The 21,519-nt window shown below is 34.5% G+C and overlaps 3 protein-coding genes and 1 long non-coding RNA gene across 5 annotated transcripts; 2 read left to right on the top strand and 2 right to left on the bottom strand.

Moving 5' to 3' along the window:
• The first annotated feature begins 251 nt into the window (after positions 1-251).
• LOC132274927 (small acidic protein 1) lies at positions 252-725 on the top strand. The gene has a single exon (XM_059776293.1). The coding sequence runs from the start codon at positions 357-359 to the stop codon at positions 543-545; it is 189 nt and encodes a 62-aa protein (XP_059632276.1). The 5' UTR covers positions 252-356; the 3' UTR covers positions 546-725.
• A 1,972-nt stretch (positions 726-2,697) lies between these two features.
• Positions 2,698-3,927, bottom strand: LOC132273103 (F-box protein SKIP23-like). The gene is made up of 2 exons (XM_059774134.1): positions 3,339-3,927; positions 2,698-3,254 (listed from the first exon to the last, which is right to left on the bottom strand). The coding sequence occupies exons 1-2, from the start codon at positions 3,925-3,927 to the stop codon at positions 2,698-2,700; spliced, it is 1,146 nt and encodes a 381-aa protein (XP_059630117.1).
• A 9,874-nt stretch (positions 3,928-13,801) lies between these two features.
• Positions 13,802-17,710, top strand: LOC132274926 (uncharacterized). Of its 2 annotated transcripts, none has more exons than XR_009470564.1 (2): positions 13,802-16,346; positions 17,392-17,710. It is a non-coding gene; the product is annotated as an uncharacterized LOC132274926 (long non-coding RNA). The 2 variants fall into 2 exon arrangements; XR_009470565.1 differs by having other exon boundaries at positions 13,802-16,844.
• Positions 17,711-19,944: 2,234 nt separating this feature from the next.
• On the bottom strand, positions 19,945-21,294 carry LOC132273102 (F-box protein SKIP23-like). The gene has a single exon (XM_059774133.1). It carries the CDS (start codon positions 21,292-21,294, stop codon positions 19,945-19,947), a length of 1,350 nt encoding a protein of 449 aa, XP_059630116.1.
• Positions 21,295-21,519: the final 225 nt, after the last annotated feature.

The raw sequence follows: 21,519 nt of genomic DNA, 5'->3' as shown, positions 1-21,519 counted from the left end.
GTTGGGTCCAAATGTATTTAAAAGGTATTATGGTCTTTTATATTTCATAAGGGCTCTATGGTCATTTAGAGAAATATGGGCTATCACGTGCCAGCCATATGTTAGAAATCCATCAACCGGTTGCCTGATTGGATAAAGTACAATCAAATAACATATTTCAAGGGGGTTTTATGCTACTAGGGGATTTTTTTTTGCTCATTAGGGTATAGTTGAGGGGAGTTTATCGTACTATACCCCCAAAATATATTTTATTTTTCCTAATATTTACGTCACTTCATAATTTTTCTGCTACACGCATTGCGACAGAGGAAGGGAGAAAGGGGAGAGATTGTCGACAGAGAGAGAGAGAGAGTGAGATGAAGCCAATGGTGGTGGACTACTTCGCTGACATGGAGGAGCAGGGGTCGGCGATGGACGTGGATGACGTGGACGCCGACACCCTCGAGATCTTCGGCGAGGGCCCCATCGCCATCGACCACAAGCTCGCCGATGCCGACTTCTTCAATTCCTTCGAGGACGACTTTGACGACTCCGATATCAACTGAAACTCACCGCCACCGTCATCAATCCTTCTATTTCTGGGGTTTTGTTTGGTAAGATTGTCTCTTCTCATGCTTATTTTGAAGGAACAATGAGAATGCAATGTTTAGATACGATCTTCTGTTACGGATCTATGTGCGCTTGAATATATAATTAATACAAATTACTCTTATTTTAGATGTCTAGTTGATTGCTTATATAGTTGTTGGTATCATCGGTTGTCCGGATTTCATCTAATTTTAGAGATTTCTGTTATTGGTTCTAAGCTTCAGGCAATTATGGTGAATTGTGAGAATCTATTATGTAGGGTTTCTCTTAGAATCAATAATGTGTGTGTGTGTGTGTGTGTGTGTGTGTGTATATATAGTTCTGATGTTATTTCTGTATGCATCATTTCCTGTTTAGAATTGGGACAATTGCACTTACCTCCTCTAAGTATATCAGAGAAAGAGAAGATGCAATGATAAAAATAAAAAAAAGTGAAAGAAAAAGAGAACTTTGAATGAGCCAGTTCAATCATGTATTTTAGTTTAGTACCGGGGCTCTGGACCAAAAAGACCTAACGGAGTAATACCTCATTCATGGGTAGTATGGTGATTTTGCAAGCTCTATTAGCAGAGTTAGGTGTGGTTTGATAAAACTGCAAGTTAAGTATTGAAAATTCTAAGAACTGAATTTTAAGTGTTGATGCTTTAAGCTGCAATCTGAAATTGTTTTTATTTTTTTAAAAAGAAAATTATATATTTTATTGGATTTTAAGTGTTCAACATTCACTGGTAACTCATAAGTGAAGTCACTGCCACTTAAAATTTTACACAAATTTAAGCAGCACTTGTATTAAAAGTGATTCAAAATGCGCTATCAACCACACTTGATTCGATGAACACTTAAATCAATTCAGTATTAAGTGCTGAATTGGGCTATAAAACAAAATCTTAGTCTGAAATCATTGACAAGTGAGGTCAGTGTTATTTTTGAAGAGTGAAGGGAGATCAAGGTCAGTGTATATTCCATTGAAAGTTTGATAGTCTCATTTTTTTTTTTTTTTTTGTTGTTTGTAGAGGCCAGCTTGTTATGATGGATTGCGGTCCTCTGTTTTAGGGGTTTAGGGTTTCTCTTTCCAAGCTGGGTAGCTAGCTTACTGAGGGTTTAGGATCTCTATCGGAAACAATTGAACAACTTGATTTATTTATTTATCTATTCAGTTGGGATTTCTGTCAAGGTTTGAAGAGGAGGGCTTCATCTTTTGGTAACATTTTGGTGATGATCTGTGGAGGGGGTTCTAGGGTTACTTGTTGTTCAACGAATTTAAGATACGGAGTGAAATATGATTTCGGGTCTTGGGGATGCTTTCTACTTCTCAAAAAAATAAGTGTTCCTCATGTTTTTCTAGGATGGAATTCGAAGCCATGGTAATGTGATTGGAAGCATCAATTGTTGCTTTGATCTCTAAATTGTCAGGATAGACAAACGGAGTGTGATAATATGTTGGTGGATAGTGGATTATTTATATACACTTCTGGATAACATGCTTGCAATTTGCTCTGTCTAATACACTAACTGAAGGGTGACAGGTTTTTGGAATCTTTGGGGTTGTATTTGGTGAGGGTTGGTATCTTCGTGGATATTGAAATGTGTTTAGGATGCATTACGTACTTTGCAAGTTGTGTAGGACTTCACAGTCCGAAAAAAAAAAAAAAAATTGGGTAGGACTTCAGGAGTAACTCAAAACTGGCTCTGTACCTTGAGGACTGTCTTGTTGAACTTGCATTTTGGTCATGATGTGAACACGAAGATTTTGGTGAGGTCATTGGATCACTCTGTTGAGTTGCTCTAAACTAGATTCCCTGATTAAGAGGTTCTCTTTCTGTGATGCCACATGGAAAGTGATAAAATAACTATTTTTGAATCGCTTAAGGATTGTAAGTCTGTGGTCTCAAGTAAAGAAATGAGAACTTTAAGATAAATATTGTAGATATTTGTAGGGAACCCAAGAATACTTACCACTATGGCTGCAGTTGCAAAGAACAAACTTGATATTCTTTAAAAATGTAAACAACAATTCTGAATTCATAAAAGTCAGCATTCCAAAGAAATAAAACAAAATCTGAAGAAAAAACTTTGCTTGGCGTCTGCCCTGTATCGTGTAGTTAGTTACTATGGGTTAGGAACAACCCAAAAGGGCGGTGGTTGAATTTTCTGCATATTACATTGATAGAACGGTTCAACACTTCTATCATCCAAGTTGAATATACTCATATCGTGGCCCCCGTACAAGTAATCCTCATCCATTCGATCCCCGTAATCGTCGGTGAAGTAAATTGAATTTGCCTTATATTCTGGAAAATCGTGAGCAGAGAGTGACATTGAGTGATTCCCATCCAAAAATAACATGCTATTGCTTAAAGATTTTACCTCTACCCACTTCTTTTGACCAAATTCCAACTTATAAACTCTGAACTGCAATGTTTTGTATGGACAAACTAAAGGGTGGTTCGTTTGACCATTGAGAAGGTCTTCCTCATAAACTGGTACACCATCATGAACATACTCTCCAGTATACCTCTCAACAAGCAGAAGATCACCTGATGTTTCTACCAAGTAGCAACGTGTAGTATAAAGATCTTTTTGCCAAGGTTCTTCCACTTCTTTTATAGGGAAAGAAGGATCAATAGTGGTTATTTTAATAGGTAAGGAACCATGGAAGCCCCAAACTTCAACCGAACCACGCTCAGATAATGCAAAAAACATACCATCATCATCGAATGTTATATCGCAATAAGGTGCATGTTGCTAACCTTCAAGACCAGTCCATGCATCGTCTCCAGGCCTAAAAAAGGCAAGCTTCAATTGGTTGCCGTCGATAATAACTATTCTGTAATTGTTGTTGTGAGATGGATTTGAGGATAAAATAACCTTCCTGATCAACTGCTTGTGGAGATATTTTAAGGGTGATGTATACTGCCTATAATGGCCAACCTTGTATGTCACAAGAACCGTGCCTTCAGAATTTTTTTGAACACTCAGTATGTGTGGTAAAGCTTCTTTGTTGGGTAGTTGAATTCGAACTCGTGAAAATAGATTGAGGAGAAAAAGATCCGTGTTTTCATCCAAGAGCACCAGCCACCCATGAGAGGAACCAACACAATGACTATTGTAAAGTTCCCTCGGCACGTTGTTAAGCCTTCCCACCCTTTTGTGCTCGAGATCGAAGAAGCGACTGAACGAACCAACATCGTCTGTGAAGAACCCATCATCGTCTATATCGCATTCTTCTTCTTCAAATGGAAGCATGAGCAACGGTGTTTGAAGAAGATGATGATGAGGGCCGGGGGTGTGAGGTGGTGTGGGTGGCAATGAAAAGTAGTTTTGTACAGTGTTATGCATTGAAGTTGAGACAGCTTTGAAACTTAAACATGTTGATGAAAGACAATTTGGGTGGAATCAATTCTAAAATCTCTGTTGGAAGTTCAGAAAGTGAGTAGGTTGTTCTTTTTGATTCGCGAAACATTGTTTGCATGTGAACGGAAGTCCTATCAGAGATCAAAAAGAAGGAAACTATGGTATGTGATTGAAGCCTCTCTACATGTTCTTCAAGACTCAAGTAATTAATGTGCCACCACAGTAAACTTGAAGCTTGCGGGTAAACATATGAAACTTATGGATTCCACTTCTTATAAACTAAACATCCAAATCCAAATATCACCATATCACCATATGAAACTCCGTAATTTCTTGAAAATAATAATTATATTAAACAGATTATTTATATATAGTATTACTATTAAAAAGGGCCTTCCAATACTCGGGTAAATATGGTAAAAATTGAAAATAAAAATTTCATGTGTTCAAATTTGAGGATAATCACTTTGTGCAAAATATTAGCATAAATTAATTGCATCAAATCCCCCACAATTACAGAGAGGTAACACATTACATTGGCCTAGCCAATTGTAATTTTTTTGCGAAGAATGCCAATCGAGATAGAACCTCAAAACTAGGCATTTTAGATGGAATGGGGCAGATCGGCCTGATACTTTGAGGTTAACATGTGCCATTGATTCGTGAAAAAGGGTAACATGTGCCATTGATTCGTGAAAAAGGGTTTGAACCAACCCCAAGTATATTTAAAGCCTGGAAAGCTCTGCTTATTAAACAAGGCACATACCCAATAGTAAAGTGATGAATATAAAGCTCAAATTGAAAAGCTTTCTCTGGCATAGAGCTTTCTTTAAACTCGATAAAGCAATCCATTGAGGTGTGTATAGTATGTAATTGAAGCATTGGAATTGGTGAAATTTGAGTAATTTTTGATGCAATTTTCTTAATTAATTTTTTAAAATTTTATAAATTCTAATTTCAAGGCTTTAATTTTGTAACTGAACATACCTGAAGACATTTACAGAATTTCTTGGAATTGGAAAAATAATTGGAGCAAAGTTATGGCGTTTTTGGTTCATATTCTTAGTTGATAGTTTCTTAAAACTGTTTTCCAAAAGACTTGTTAATATTACCGCCGGCTCATATTAATTGTCCATCTCGAAAACTTTGACTTGTCGCCTTTTATTTTTGAGGTCATTTTTAGTCATATTCCTTTTATATACTTATATATTACCTATATCCCATGTTAGATATTTACTTCGGCAACTTTGACTCACAAAAATTGTGAGTCAAAGTTTTTGAAGTGGACAACTAATATGGGACGGAGGTAGTATAAGATAGGGTAAAGTGTAAAAAAAAATAAAAAAAAAAAAACCTAAACTATCAGTCAATTTAACAAAACCCGATGTAAACTATCAAAAATATTGCATTGGGCTACTTTCAAACTTATACAAAAAAAAAAAAAACTCCACAAAAAAAACTCCACAAAAATTAAACACCCCCTCAACTAAAAAAAAGCTATCAAGTTACTCCAAATTGATTATTGTGAAATGACAAAATTAACTTTATGATTTAATGTTAAATTAAAAATTAAAAATTAAAAATTTTAATTTTAAAATTACAAAAATACCCCTATCAAGTGGGTCTTCCTCCTCTTTTTACCCTCTGATACTGTTGGGGTCGAGTGGTGGTGATGGTGGTTCTAGGGTTTTGGAGGAACTTTGTAGGAGGTGAAGGGTTGGGGTTAGAGACTGGGATTATGTATTTGAGTGTGAGGGGTTTGCGAGATTTGGAGGTGGATGAGAGAGAGGTTGCGGCGGAGTCCATGACGGCCCAATAATTTCCTTCCTCCTCAGCTTTCACGCACAACTTATATACATATACAGGCACCTGTAGTATAAATATCTTTTTGCCAAGGTTCTTCCACTTCTTTTATAGGGAAAGAAGGTTCAATAGTGGTTATTTTAATAGGTAAGGAACCATGGAAGCCCCAAAATTCAATCAAACCACACCCGGATAATGCAAAAGACATACAATTATCATCGAACCTTATATCGCAATAAGGTGCACGCTGCTGACCTTCAAGATCAGTCCATGCATCGTCTCCAGGCCTAAAGAAGACAAGCTTCGATTGGTAGCCGTCGGTAATAACTATTGTGTAATTGTTATTGTGAGATGGATTTGTGGATAAAACTGAATATATTTCAAGGGTGATGTATACTGCCTATAATAGGTTGTTCTTTTTGATGATGTGAGATAGAATCATTTTTGCATGAAGTTGGATAATGATGGTGGTGTGACTTGCATTATTTGCAGATAATGATGGTTGTGTGACTTGCATTATTTGCATGAGGGTTATTTTAAGATCAAAGTATTCACAGGGGATAAAAGTTACTGGAAGAGATTGAATTGCCGATATAATTTTTAATTTGAGATGTTGGAGAAAATTAAAATAGACAGTGAATAATCTTTTTGGATTTGCTAGCGATTTTTGCATGTGAACAGAATTTCTCTCAAAGATCAAAAAGATTCTGTTCATTGGAATAGCCTAGTGTTACATTTAGACCTGCATGAGAATTTTACTTGTGAAATAAAACAGGCGCTTGGTTTTTTTAATCCCCTTGTGAATTTTAATCCCCTTGTGAAATAAAACAGGCGCTTGGTTTTAATCCCCTTTATTTTTATTTTCTAAGTCACTTGGAATAGATAGATGAATGTTTGAATGTTTGTGTAATTTGTTTTACTCCCTTATGTGGATCAACAAAATCTTTTGTTATGCTATATAAATTTCTTTCTGCAAAATACCATTAAAAAAAAAGTCTTTTTTACATTCATTTGAAATAATTTGAATTTAAGGTGACATACAAGAAAAGAACTTATTCAAATTCCTTACGAAGTTGTGAGTGAAAATACCTCAATCAAGATACATATTACTTCAATTAAGGTACATATTATAGATTATATCACTAGACCTTTTAATGTATAAAGATGACATTTTTAATGTATAAAGATTAAATCTTTGAAAAAAATTAAAATTTTTGTATTATCTTATATGCATTACTACTGCAAGAATTAGAAGTTCAAAACCCATATATTTCGGTTTATCTATCTGCTGCAAGAATCAAAAGTTCAAAACCTTTTACCTATATCAAAACCCATATCGGCATATCATTTCAGATTGTTCAAAAAATCAAAACCCATATCTTTCAGTTTCCATCGCCCGCTGTTCCTGTTCGGGTTTGCCGTTCTCAATCTTCAGCCGCTGGCCCGCTGTCTCTCAACTCTCAAGCTTACCCCCTCTCTCTATGCAACTGCTAACTTGTATGTATACGTTTTGTTTTAAATTTTTTTCTAAATCAACTAATCAAGGTCTGTAATTCTTGTTTTGCAAACTAAATCTTATTTGGTGAAAATTTTTATGATCTTTTTTATATCGCAATAAGGTGCACGCTGCTGACCTTCAAGATCAGTCCATGCATCGTCTCCGGGCCTAAAGAAGACAAGCTTCGATTGGTAGCCGTCGGTAATAACTATTCTGTAATTGTTATTGTGAGATGGATTTGTGGATAAAACAAATTTTCTGATCGAGTGCTTGTGAAGATATTTCAAGGGTGATGTATACTGCCTATAATAGGTTGTTCTTTTTTATGATGTGAGATTGAATCATTTTCGCATGAAGTTGATAATGATGGTGGTGTGACTCTCATTATTTGCATGAGAGTTGGATAATGATGGTTGTGTGACTTGCATTATTTGCATGAGGCTTATTTTAAGATCATTTAAGTATTAATGCCAGTGATAAAAGTTACTGATAGAAGATAGAATGAGATTGAATTGCCGGATATAATTTTTAATTTGAGATGTTAGGAAAAAATTAAAATAGACAGTGAATAGATTATTCTTTTTGATTTGCTAGCGATTTTTGCATGTGAACATAAGCTTTCTCAAAGATCAAAAAGACGCATAATTATTATTTTTATTTATTAATTGAAACTCTCCAAGTAATTTAATTGGTTTCCTATGTAACTTATGGTTCCACTTCTTATATTAGTATTGGGATAGTCCTATTCCAATTGAAACTTTTCTATTTTGTTTTTTTCTAACATTAGGGCGTTATTAATTAAAACACTCCAAGTAATTAATTGCCCCACCTAGTAAACTAAACTGCCAAAATCACCGGATCAAATTCGAATACTCCGTAATTTCTTGAAAATAATAATTATATTAGTACAGATTATTCATATATAGTATTACTATTAAAAAAGCCCACCGGGTTAAATAGAGTAAAAATGATTCATTTTTCTTAATTATTTTTTAAAATTTCATAAATTCCAATTCCATTATTGAAGTAAATTGAATTCGCTTGCACCAGATCCATCATTGAAGTAGATCAAAATAATGAAATACACCTACCCCACCACTCCTGCACCTGATCTCTAAATCGAATTCGCCTTACATTTGTTGGAGTTATGTTTTAAATTGATTTTATTAATCTTTACTTACGAAGACAAAGTATTTTTACGAAGTCTAACTCAAAGGTTTTTCATATGCTGCATTTAATCTACTATATTAATATGTTATTTATGAGTTAAGTTTAAAGTTACATTAAATGCTTAATTAATGTCTTCTAAATATATTATATTCCCAATTCTATTAGTATAAATAATAAGTTTACGAATCCTACAATATACACACTCTCAATACAAGTAAGAGAGAAAAAGAGATTTGAAAAAGTGTTTTTAAACTATTGAGTTTGAGTATGTGAGTTTCATATTTTCTGTTGATAGGACGGAGATAAATACACAGGTTCATGAAGAAGAAGTGCAACCTTCATGAACGCACAGATTTGATATCTAGACTTAGTTGAATCCCGGAGATAGTGCTGCCATTTGTCTTCCGTTGCACGTGGAAGAGGCTCCAACTATCTTCAAGAAGCGATTACGCGCCTTTAAGCCTCGATACTCACCGTTTTAATATATCGGTTCCAACAATTTGAAGATACTTTTCTCTCCAATAGATTTATTTTCATTATTATCCAACATTGATTATTCGGTTTCTCAACTGAATATCGAGACTTTTGATGGTATATATATATATATATAGATATATATATATATATATATATATATCTCAACGGTGAAAAAAAAATTATTTTTCCTTCGACAATTGAAAATTGCTTATGTCATGACTAAGCCATGTTCAGCTGCTCTGGGTGACAAAACATCATTTGATCAAGTTTAATTTGATCAATGAGAAGATCACAAGGTGGATTGAATTGGCATCTCATCCTACTACAGGTGACAAGAATTCTTCCATGCCTAGTAGGGGAATTATGTAACCCAATATCCTATATTGGTAGGCATAAGGGCAATTGGATGAAATTGCACTTTTGGTAAGCTGATCATTCTAAAGGATGAACACCATATTCTTAATATTCATATGAATATGGTTTATAATTCATTTCCTTTCAAGTGTGACTTCGAGGTTATCTTTGAATCTTGTATGTTCCTTGAAATAATCTTTTCATTAAAGGTATATATAAATTTGTGTTATAATTTATATTTATATTGCCAAAGTCATTGATTAATAACGTGTTATCAATGAACTGAATCATTTTATCAAAGGATCTGTTAGGGATTGATTGAAAGGGTATAGTAAAACTTATATGAATCAATGTATTATTGGTAGCACATTAAAATTTAGTGGTCTTTCATATATGTTGAAAAAAATATGGTACCTTAGAACTGATCTCTATCGATTACATTATTAATGCTCATTTTGAATATACTTATGTTTATTACTTGAAAGCTGAAAGCTCTAGTAGGTTACTTTCCGCCTGATTAGATCATATTCTGTGATGAACGAGAAAATCACAAAAGAAGTTTATTATTTTTCGGGACGTGTGCCATTGGTTGATTGAAACTAGATTATTTCTCCCCATTTCAGTTAGTCAAAATCATGTAAGATCATAACTAGTGGGGGGATCAGATGACATTATAAGAGGGGAACTCTTCAAATTATAAAGTGGCATGCACAATCATAATTTCTAATAAATGATACATCTGAAGGAGGTCTTTAGATTTGCAAATAATGGCTTTAAGGTAAGTTCTAAGTTCATCAATTTTTCATTCAAAATTGGTATGATTGTCGAAATGAGCCACTTTATTAATGGTATGCTTCCTAGTTATAAAACTGATTTTTGGTTATTGATAAATTTCTTAATTTATGGCATGTCATATACTTGATTACATGAGTTTAAATTCATTAATCAAAAGGATAACCAATGATAATGTTCATATAGATCAAAGCATTACACGTTGTGTGTAAACTTTTATTGATGTGTTAAAAAGACACTAATACTGGAAATTTGATCCATATTGACATGTTTGAAATGAGCTAATTATATTCATAAAGGAAAGTGATATGTTATCATTTTATTGATGATACCAATTTTTATCCTTGAAAGCTCATTTTTGAAAGCTCCTAAATAGATGAATGAAAGTTTAGGAAAGTAATGATTGCAGCTGAATTTCAAATTGATAAAAGGAAATTCCAAGGAAATTCTGGCAATTATTATTTGCCTATAAAGTTCTTAATTTGAACTTTTAACATGATGGATCTTAGGGAAGCTGTGTGATTGTGTAAATCAAAGATGTGGGGCATCAACATGGATTTACTCTCATGCAATCCAATTTTATCAATTAATCTTGAAAGGTTCAAAATCTTATCAGATGCTGCAGTCTTTGTTCTTATTGATCCTAGATCAGAGTCAGTTTGCAATCAAGGCAATGCAAAGAATCAACTTGAATTCTCAAATTATTGGTGGTCTTTTTATTTGGTGGTCTTTTTATGCGATGAATTGCACCAGGGCAAACACACAACTTGTTATCAAGTACAGAAATAATCTGGGAAGAGATAATTGAATTTCTCTATTGAGAATATAGAAGTACTTGTAGAGTACTATGGATCATGGGTTGCATTATTGAAATTACCCGGTTGTTCTTTGCTATGAATGTTCAATGTTCATACCAACTTGGATCTTCACCTTGGGTGGAGTTATGATTTCTTGGAAATCAAAAGGGTGAACTTGTATAACTCATTCCTCGATGGAATTTGAATGTTATTGCACTTTTTCTACTAGAGAGGAAGTTGACTGGGTAAGGATCTTACTGGAGAGTATTCCAATACGAAGTAAGCCTATACCGCTCTTGAAATATTTTTATAACAATAAGGTTGCGATACTTCAAGATCATAGCCAATGTTACAATGAAAAGTCTATACATGTGCAGTTGAAGCACAATCATCTGGAAGAGATCTTGGCAAATGGATTATCACAGTTTACTGTGTGAAAGCCAAATTTAATATGGCAGATCCACTATCGAAAGACATGTGAAGGGACCTAGTGTCCAAGGCCAAGTCTCATTTGGCAGATCCACTGTCGAAAGACATGTGAAGCGACCTAGTGTCCAAGACCGAATCTAATTTGGCATATCCACTGTCGAAAAGCATATGAAGGGACCTAATGTCCAAGGCCGAATCTAATTTGGCATATCCACTGTCGAAAAACATATGAAGGGACCTAATGTCCAAGGCCATATCTCATTTGGCATATCTACTGTCGAAAGACATGTGAAGGGACCTTGTGTCCAAGACATTGAAAGGGATGGAACTAAAGCCTGTAATTGAATAAGTTGTATTATTATAGGAACCCAACCCAGTGATATTTCTCTTGGGTTCAATGGGAAAAACAAGTAACATAACAACTTGTGTGAGCACATCAATGTTCATTTCTCTATGATGTGATGTGGGTGCTCAATCCTGTAACTGAAAAGGTTGAGATTTTAGAACTCTTAATGAATCTATAGATCGATTTTCGATTGGAGTGTACATGATCACTCTTGATAGATTCACCGTATAATCAATGAGGAGGCTGAGACATGAGTCTCTTAATGAATTCTATAGATCGGATTTTCGATTGGGGTGTACATAATCACTCTTGATAGATTCACTGATTTATCTTGCAATGAGGATGATGAGATTAAATTCTCTTAATGAGTCCATAACCGGTATTCGGTTGGAATGTGAAGGTCACTTTTGATGGACACACCGATCTGAGTGTGGAAGTAGGGCCGCTTCTATAGGATCTAGACAGGCTTGATCCTTAACGACGCTCAAAAGTATGGATTCTGGACACATGGCTGAAACGTGTCAAACTTTAGTACTTTATCTCTGAACAGAAGTGTGTGCGTAGTATTTCTTATCCATCAACGTGATTCTTGGTTCAAGACATCATTCACCAAGTTCCTAGATGAAATTAAGGGTACTTACACTAGGTAATGATCTAAAAGACACTATTATTGATGCACATAGCTGTACCGATCAACAAAAGAAATTTGAAACAAGTGGGGGATTGTTGGATTTATGTTTCAAATTGATTTTATTAATCTTTACTTACGAAGATATAAAGTATTTTTACAAACTCTAACTCAAAGGTTTTTCACCTGATGCATTTAATCTACTATATTAATATGTTATTTATGAGTTAAGTTTAAAGTTACATTAAATACTTAATTAATGTCTTCTAAATATATTACATTCCCACTTTTACTAATATAAATAATAGGTTTACGAATCCTATAATATACACACTCTCAATATAAATAATAGGTTTACGAATCCTATAATATACACACTCTCAATACAAGTAAAAGAGAAAAAGATATTTGAAAAAGTGTTTTCAAATTATTGAGTTTGAGTGTGTGAGTTCATATTTTCTGTTGATCAGATAGAGATAAATACACAGGTTCATGAAAAAGAAGAAGTGCAACCTTCATGAGAGAACAGATTTGATATATGGGCTTAGTTGAATTCCGGAGATAGTGCTGTCATTTGTCTTCCGTTGCACGTGAGAGAGGCTTCAACTATATTTAAGAAGCGATTATGCGCCTCTAAGCCTCGATACTCACCGTTTTAATATATCGGTTCCAACAACATTCTTAATAATCATGAACAGAAAGTGATTTGGACGGAGTAATTCTCAAAAGTAGCACAAAATCGCTTAAGCAATCTACCTCTATCCACTTTCTTTAATCAAATTCCAATTTAAAAACTTTGAAATACAATGTCGTGTCATGTGTGTGGACAATGTGCCAGTTTGAAAATTTTATTCTTTTGTAAAGAATATTAGAAAGGATTGTACTTTGTTTAATTTATTTAAAAAATCAATAAAAACTATATTTGTTCCACTCATTTCTTTATTTGGAGATACAAATTTGTGTGTACATTGTGTTTAATAACGACATTAATCATTCAAAACATAATCAAACCAAGCTTAGAGACCTACTTCATGGGTTTGGAAGAGTTTGACGGGGTGATTATAAATTTTTTGAGGTACGCCATTGATGGAAATTTTTCAGTGAAAGAGTATATATCATATAGCTGTGAGAATTGTATCACATATATTCATCTTCAAACTTTAGGGTCCTTAATTCAAGAATCCCTCGCATTTTTTTCTTCGGAGAAACGATGTGGGGCTGGAATTGTGCTCAGAGATCATGGTGTGAATAAATTTTTTATGTGATTGATGGGAAAAAAAGAAAAAAATTAAATAATTGAGTTCGAAACTGGATTGTTTAATTAATTAGTAAATTCTAATTCTCATTTTATACTCATCAAAGTAAAATTTATATATAATACACACATCACACACACATATTATATAAAATTTTGCGGTTATATTTGGCAACCGAATCGTTTTATATTTATAATTTTATCTAAAAAAAGATAACATTTTTGTTGTAGAGTATGTTCCATATCATATAGTAATTGGAAACATATATTTGACAAGGTAAAATTTTTTGCAAGATTTTGGAAAGAAAAATATAAAAATATGTTTTGTTAAAATACTATTGGAATTCATAAATAAATGGGAAGTTAAAAAAAGGTCACTTGGAGTTTTTTTTATTATTATTATCATTATTATTTTGATATTAATAATTGCTACTGTGTTTCAGTTTCGGCCTTTTTCTCAAAAAAACAAATACAGCACTATTCAAAAATGAAACAAAAATTACAAAACATGTTTCCGTTTTTTTTTTTTTGTTTTGGCACCACTTGATACACACACACATATATATATTAGGGCCTAAGCTAAAACGTTCTCAAATTTTATTTTATCTTATTTACCTGACCAAATAATATATATTTGATCTTACCTATATACGGAGTATGTATTTTTCTTTTTCTTTATATCTAATTATATACTCCGTATATGTGTATATTATTTCATAATTTTCCCTGCAACGCACAGTCACTGTAGAACGGAGAGAGGAAAGAGAATTGTCTAGAGAGAGATGAAGTCCAATGACTACTACGCTGACTTGGAGGAGCAGCTATGGACGTGGACGACGTCGACACCCTAGAGATCTTTGGCGAGGGCGCTACTGCCGTCGACCACAAGCTCTCCGACGCCGGCTTCTTCAACTTCTTCGAGGACGACCTTGACAACTCCGATGTCAACTGAAAACTCTCGCCACCGTCATCAATCCTTCTATATCTGGGTTTCATTTGGTAAGATTGTCTCTTCTGATGCTTATTTTGGCGGAACGATGAGAATGCAATGTTTATATACCATCTTTCTGTTATGAATCTATGTGTGCTTGAATATATAAATGGTACAAATTACTCTTATTTTTTTATTTTTTTATCGTTGTTATATCATTGTTCGTATCATTGAATCTCTGGAAATGGGGGAATTTTAGGGTATTCTGCTATTTGTTCTTCTGTTATTTAAGCTTCAGGCATTTTATGGCGAGAATCTATTATCTAGGGTTTCTCAAAGAATCAATAAATTATATATTGACAACTGATTTTAGTTTTGTATGCATCATTTACAGTTTAAGAATTTGGACAATTACAGTGTCTTGCCCTAAAGTTTGCCAGAATAACATGTACCTGTCTCTCTAAGCATATCAGAGAAGAGAAGATTCAAAGATCTAAGCATATCAGAGAAGAGAAGATTCAAAGATCAACAGTGAAAGAAATCGATAACTATGAATTAGGGTAATTGTAAATTGATTTTTATTAGTGATCAGCTTCAGTGAAAAGTGAAGTCACCAACACTTCACATTTTACACAAATAAAGGTGGCACTTATGTTTGAATTGATATTCAAAATGTGTATCAAACACACTTAATTAGGTCAATATTATTTTTGAACTGTGAAGAGAGATCCCAATTATTTTGTCTGACCTCAGGGGATGTCTTATTTTGATGTCACTTTCCCTTGAGAGCCTAGTTATTTTGATGGATTATGCTCCTCTATTTAGGGATGTAGAATTTTCTCTTTCCAAGCTATGCTTACTGTTCTTTTAGGATTTCTATCGAGAACAATTGAACAACTTGATATATATTTTTCAACTGGGATTTCTGTCAAGGTTTGAAGATGAGGGCTTTATCTTTTGCTAACATTTGGTGATGAACTGTGGAGGTGGTTCTAAGGTTACTTGCTGTTGAACTAATTTAAGATATTGAGTGGTAGTATGATTTGGGAGGTGTGGGGATGCTTTTTTTTTTTTTGGTTAATAATTGTTCGTTCCTCATGTTTTACTAGGATGGAATTCAAAGCCATGGTAATGTGACGGGAAGCATCAATTGTTGCTTTGATCTCTAAATTGTCACGGAGTGCAATAATATGTTGGTGGATAATGAACTTACCAATATATATATAATATAAATATGCTTTGGGAAGCACAAGGAGATGGAACAGGAGTCCCTTTGCAATGGGTCACCTTCCATTGTCTTAGGGAATATTAATAGAATAGGCAAGACTGCTTCAACCCCTTTAAAAGGTTGTCCTAACCCATACCTCTTTTTTGTCCCTTGGCTGTCGGGACGGTTCCATCCATTTGGCTTCGTTGCTAAGAGGTAAGACCATACTATCTTCCCTTAAGAGCACTTTCTTGTAGCTAAGTTAGTTAAGGGTTAAGTGGGAACTCTACCGGTTTTGTTGACATTGGGTCTTGCTCTTTTGCTAGCATGTACCCCCCTTTGTTTCTGTATAACCGTCTCCCCCATCAGTTTCTATTCAAAAGGGACCGTAAGAGGGACTACTTTTTCAAGAGGGACTACTTATTGACTATTTCATAATTTTCTCTGCAACGCACAGTCACTGTAGAATGGAGAGAGGAAAGAGAATTGTTTAGAGAGAGATGAAGTCAATGACTACTATGCTGACATGGAGGAGCAGCGATGGACGTGGACAACGTCGACACCCTAGAGATCTTCGGCGAGGACCCTACTGCCGTCGACCACAAGCTCTCCGACGCCGACTTCTTCGACTTCTTCGAGGACGACCTTGACAACTCCGATGTCAACTGAAACCTCTTGCCACCGTCATCAATCCTTCTATTTTTGGGGTTTCATTTGGTAAGATTGTCTCTTCTAATGCTTATTTTGGCGGAACAATGAGAATGCCATGTTTATATGCCATCTTCTGTTATGAATCTATGTGTGCTTGAATATATAAATGGTACAAATTACTCCTATTTTAGATGTTTATTAGATTTTTTTTTTTATTTTTTATTTTTTATTTTTTATTTATAGTTGTTCGTATCATTGTTTGTATCATTGAATGTCTGGAAATGGGGGAATTTTAGGGTATTCTGCTATTTGTTCTTCTGTTATTTAAGCTTCAGGCATTTTATGGCGAGAACCTATTATCTAGGGTTTCTCAAAGAATCAATAAATTATACATTGACAACTGATTTTAGTTCTGTATGCATCACTTACAGTTTGAGAATTCTGACAATTACAGTGTCTTGCCCTAAAGTTTGCCAGAATAACATGGACCTGTCTCTCTAAGCATATCAGAGATGAGAAGATTCAAAGATCAAAAGTGAAAGAAATCGATAACTATGAATGAGGGTAATTGTAAAATGATTTTTATTCTATTGGATTCTAAGTGATCAGCTTCAGTGAAAAGTGAAGTCACTAACACTTCACATTTTACACAAATAAAGTTGGCACTTATGTTTGAATTGATATTCAAAATGTGTATCAAACACACTTAATTAGGTCAATATTATTTTTGAACTGTGAAGAGAGGTTCTTATTGTTTTGTCTGACCTCAGGGGGAGGTCTTATTTTGATGTCACTTTCCCTTGAGAGCCTAGTTGTTTTGGTGGATTATGGATGTAGAATTTTCTCTTTCCAAGTTATGCTTACTGTTCTTTTAGGATTTCTATCTGGAACAATTAAACAACTTGATATATATTTTTTCAACTATTGGATTTCTGTCAAGGTTTGAAGATGAGGGCTTTATCTTTTGCTAACATTTGGTGATGAACTGTGGAGGTGGTTTTAAGGTTACTTGCTGTTGAACTAATTTAAGATATTGAGTGGTAGTATGATTTGGGGGGTGTGGGGCGTTTTTTTTTTGGTTAATAATTGTTCGTTCCTCATGTTTTTCTAGGATGGAATTCAAAGCCCTGTTAATGTGACAGGAAGCATCAATTGTTGCTTTGATCTCTAAATTGTCATGGAGTGTAAAACAAGCTCGCCGATGCCGACTTCTTCAATTCCTTCGAGGACGACATTGACGATTCTGATATCAATTGAAACTCACCGCCACCGTCATCAATCCTTCTATTTCTAGGTTTTTTTTTTGGTAAGATTGTCTCTTCTCATGCTTATTTTGAAGGAACAATGAGAATGCAATGTTTAGATATGATCTTCTGTTACGGATCTACGTGCGCTTGAATATATAATTAATACAAATTACTCTTATTTTAGATGTCTAGTCGATTGCTTATATATTTGTTGGTATCATCGGTTGTCTGGATTTCATCTAATTTTAGAGATTTCTGTTATTTGTTCTTCTGTTAATTAAGCTTCAGGCATTTATGCTGAATTTTGAGAATCTATTATATAGGGTTTCACTTTCAATCAATAATATGTGTATATTTATATATATTTCTTATGTTATTTCTGTATGCATCATTTCCTGTTTAGAATTGGGACAATTGCACTGATATCCTCTTAAGCATATCAGAGAAAGAGAAGATGCAATGTAAAAAAAAAAAAAGTGAAAGAAAAAGAGAACTTTGAATGAGCCAGTTCAACCTTGTATTTTAACAAAGACAATGTTTTTAAGTTTAGTACCGGCCGGCTCTGGACCAGAAAGACCTAACGGAGCAATTCCTTATTCATGGGTAGTATGGTGATTTTGCAAGCTCTGTTAGCAGAGTTTGGTGTTGTTTGATAAAACTGCAAGTTAAGTATTGAAAATTCTAAGAACTGAATTTTAAGTGTTGGTGCTTTAAGCTGCAATCTGAAATTGTTTTTATTTGTAAAGAAAATTATGTATTTTATTGGATTTTAAGTGTTCAACATTCACTGGTAACTCATAATTTTATTGGATTTTAAAATTTTACACAAATTTAAGCAGCACTTATATTAAAAGTGATTCAAAATGCACTATCAACCACACTTGATTCGATGAACACTTAAATCAATTTAGTATTAAGTGCTGAATTGGGCTATAAAACAAAATCCTAGTCTGAAATCACTGACAAGTGATCAAGGTCAGTGTATATTCCATTGAAAGTTTGATAATCCCATTTTTTTTTTTGTTGTTTGTAGAGCCCAGCTTGTTATGATGGATTACAGTCCTCTGTTTTTTAGGGTTTCTCTTTCCAAGCTGGGTAGCTAGCTTACTGAGGGTTTAGGATCTCTATCGGAAACAATTGAACAACTTGATTTATTTATTTATTTATTTATCTATTCAGTTGGGATTTCTGTCAAGGTTTGAAGAGGAGGGCTTCATCTTTTGGTAACATTTTGGTGATGATCTGTGGAGGGGGTTCTAGGGTTACTTCTTGTTCAACTAATTTAAGATACCGAGTGAAATATGATTTCGGGTCTCGGGGATGCTTTCTGCTTCTCAAAAAAATAAGTGTTCCTCATGTTTTTCTGGGATGGAATTCGAAGCCATGGTAATGTGATTGGAAGCATCAATTGTTGCTTTGATCTCTAAATAGTCAGGATAGACAAATGGAGTGTGATAATATGTTGGTGGATAGTGGATTATATATATATGCACTTCTGGATAACATGCTTGCAATTTGCTCTGTCTAGTACACTTACTGATGGGTAACAGGTTTCTGGAATCTTTGGGGTTGTATTTGGTGAGGGTTGGTATCTTAGTGGATATTGAAATATGTTTAGGATGCATTATGGACTTTGCAAGTTGTGTAGGACTTCACCTTCCAGAAAAAGGAAAAAAAAAAAAAGTTGGGTAGGACTTCAGGAATAACTCAAAACTGGCTCCCTTGAGGACTTTTTTGTTGAACTTGCATCTATGTTACATGGACTCGGGTATGGGTGTCGAACATGTGTATGTATCCATGCGTCGGACGTGTCAAATCTTCAAACAGAACGACACATGGACACAGCTAAATATTCATTTTATTAATTATTTTGTTTTATTTTCTAGAGTAAAGTAATATTTTTATATAATATAATGTTCAATATAGGCATTTAACTCATTTTAAAGTAATAGTATAATGTAATTAAATGATAGGATATGCTTTTTAAGTACGTGCCTAACCAAAAGTGTCAGACACATATCCCATATCCATGTCCGAAGAATATGTGTCCGACACAGGTACTTTACTACTTTTGAAGAGTCCATATAATATAGACTTGCATTTTGGTCATGATGAGAACACAAAGATTTTGGTGAGGTCATTGGATCACTCTGTTGAGTTGCTCTAAACTAGATTCCGTGAGTAAGAGGTTCGCTTTCTGTTATGCCACATGGAAAGTGATAAAATAACTATTTTTGAATCGCATAAGGATTGCAAGTCTCTGGTCTCAAGTAAAGAAATGAGAACTCTAAATTAAATATTCTTTAAAAATGTAAACAACAATTCTGAATACATGAAAGTCAGCATTCCAAAGAAATAAAACAAAATCTGTAGAAAAATCTTTGCTTGGCGTCTGCCCCGTATCATGTAGTTAGTTACTATGGGTTAGGAACAACCCAAAAGGGCGGTGGTTGAATTTTCTGCATATTACATTGATAGAACGGTTCAACACTTCTATCATCCAAGTTGAATATACCCATATCGTGGCCCCCGTATAAGTAATCCTCATCCATTCGATCCCCGTAATCGTCGGTGAAGTAAATTGAATTTGCCTTATATTTTGGAAAATCGTGAGCAGAGAGTGACATTGAGTGATTCCCACCCAAAAATAACATGCTATTGCTTAAAGATTTTACCTCTACCCACTTCTTTTGACCAAATTCCAACTTATAAACTCTGAACTGCAATGTTTTGTATGGACAAACTAAAGGGTGGTTCGTTTGACCATTGAGAAGGTCTTCCTCATAAACTGGTACACCATCATGAACATACTCTCCAATATACCTCTCAACAAGCAGAAGATCACCTGATGTTTCTACCAAGTAGCAACGTGTAGTATAAAGATCTTTTTGCCAAGGTTCTTCCACTTCTTTTATAGGGAAAGAAGGATCAATAGTGGTTATTTTAATAGGTAAGGAACCATGGAAGCCCCAAACTTCAACCGAACCACGCTCAGATAATGCAAAAAACATACCATCATCATCGAATGTTATATCGCAATAAGGTGCATGTTGCTGACCTTCAAGGCCAGTCCATGCATTGTCTCCAGGCCTAAAAAAGGCAAGCTTCAATTGGTTGCCGTCGATAATAACTATTCTATAATTGTTGTTGTGAGATGGATTTGAGGATAGAACAGCCTTCCTGATCAAGTGCTTATGAAGATGTTTCAAGGGTAATTTATACTGCCTATAATTGCCAACCTTGTATGTCACAAGAACTGTGTCTTCAGAATTTTTTTGAACACTCAGTATGTGTGGTAAAGCTTCTTTGTTGGGTAGTTGAATTCGAACTCGTGAAAATAGATTGAGGAGAAAAGGATCCGCGTTTTCATCCAAGAGCACCAGCCACCCATGAGAGGAACCAACACACTGACTATTGTAAAGTTCTCTGGGTACGTTGTTAAGCCTTCCCACCCTTTTGTGCTCGAGATCGAAGAAGCGACTGAACGAACCAACATCGTCTGTGAAGAACCCATCATCGTCTATATCACATTCTTTTTCTTCAAATGGAAGCATGAGTAACGGAGTTTGAAGAAGATGATGATGAGGGCCGGGGGTGTGAGGTGGTGTGGGTGGCAATGAAAGGTAGTTTTGTACAGTGTAATGCATTGAAGTTGAGACAGCTTTGAAACTCAGCATGTTGATGAAAGACAATTTGGGTAGAATTAATTCTAAAAGCTCTGATGGAAGTTCAGACAGTGAATATGTTGTTCTTTTTGATCCAAGCATTTTTGCAAGTGAAGGAAACTGGTAGTTGTGTGTGTATATGTAAGTATTTGGGATCCTATTGCAATGGAAACTTTCCTATTTTGTGTTTTTTCTAGTCCTATTCCAATTCCAATGGAGACTTTCCTATTTTGTTTTTTTCAAATTATTATTTTTACCGTAGTAGTGCCGCCTCAGTAAACTTGAAGCTTACTTCTTATAAAACTTTCCTATTTTGTTTTTTTTCTA

Source organism: Cornus florida, unplaced genomic scaffold (genome assembly GCF_030987335.1).
Source record: "Cornus florida cultivar Cherokee Brave unplaced genomic scaffold, ASM3098733v1 CherokeeBrave_3.0.0_Hap2_Chr09, whole genome shotgun sequence".
Classification (NCBI taxonomy): domain Eukaryota; kingdom Viridiplantae; phylum Streptophyta; class Magnoliopsida; order Cornales; family Cornaceae; genus Cornus; species Cornus florida.
This window is presented reverse-complemented; position numbering and strand designations above follow the sequence as displayed.

Coding starts and splice junctions, on each gene's coding strand:
- LOC132273103 (XM_059774134.1), bottom strand. CDS start 3,927: ATGCATAACACTGTACAAAACTACTTTTCATTGCCACCCACACCACCT. Junction 3,255..3,338: donor TGCATGGACTGGTCTTGAAG/GTTAGCAACATG, acceptor GTTCGGTTGAAG/TTTGGGGCTTCCATGGTTCC.
- LOC132273102 (XM_059774133.1), bottom strand. CDS start 21,294: ATGCTTGGATCAAAAAGAACAACATATTCACTGTCTGAACTTCCATCA.
- LOC132274927 (XM_059776293.1), top strand. CDS start 357: ATGAAGCCAATGGTGGTGGACTACTTCGCTGACATGGAGGAGCAGGGG.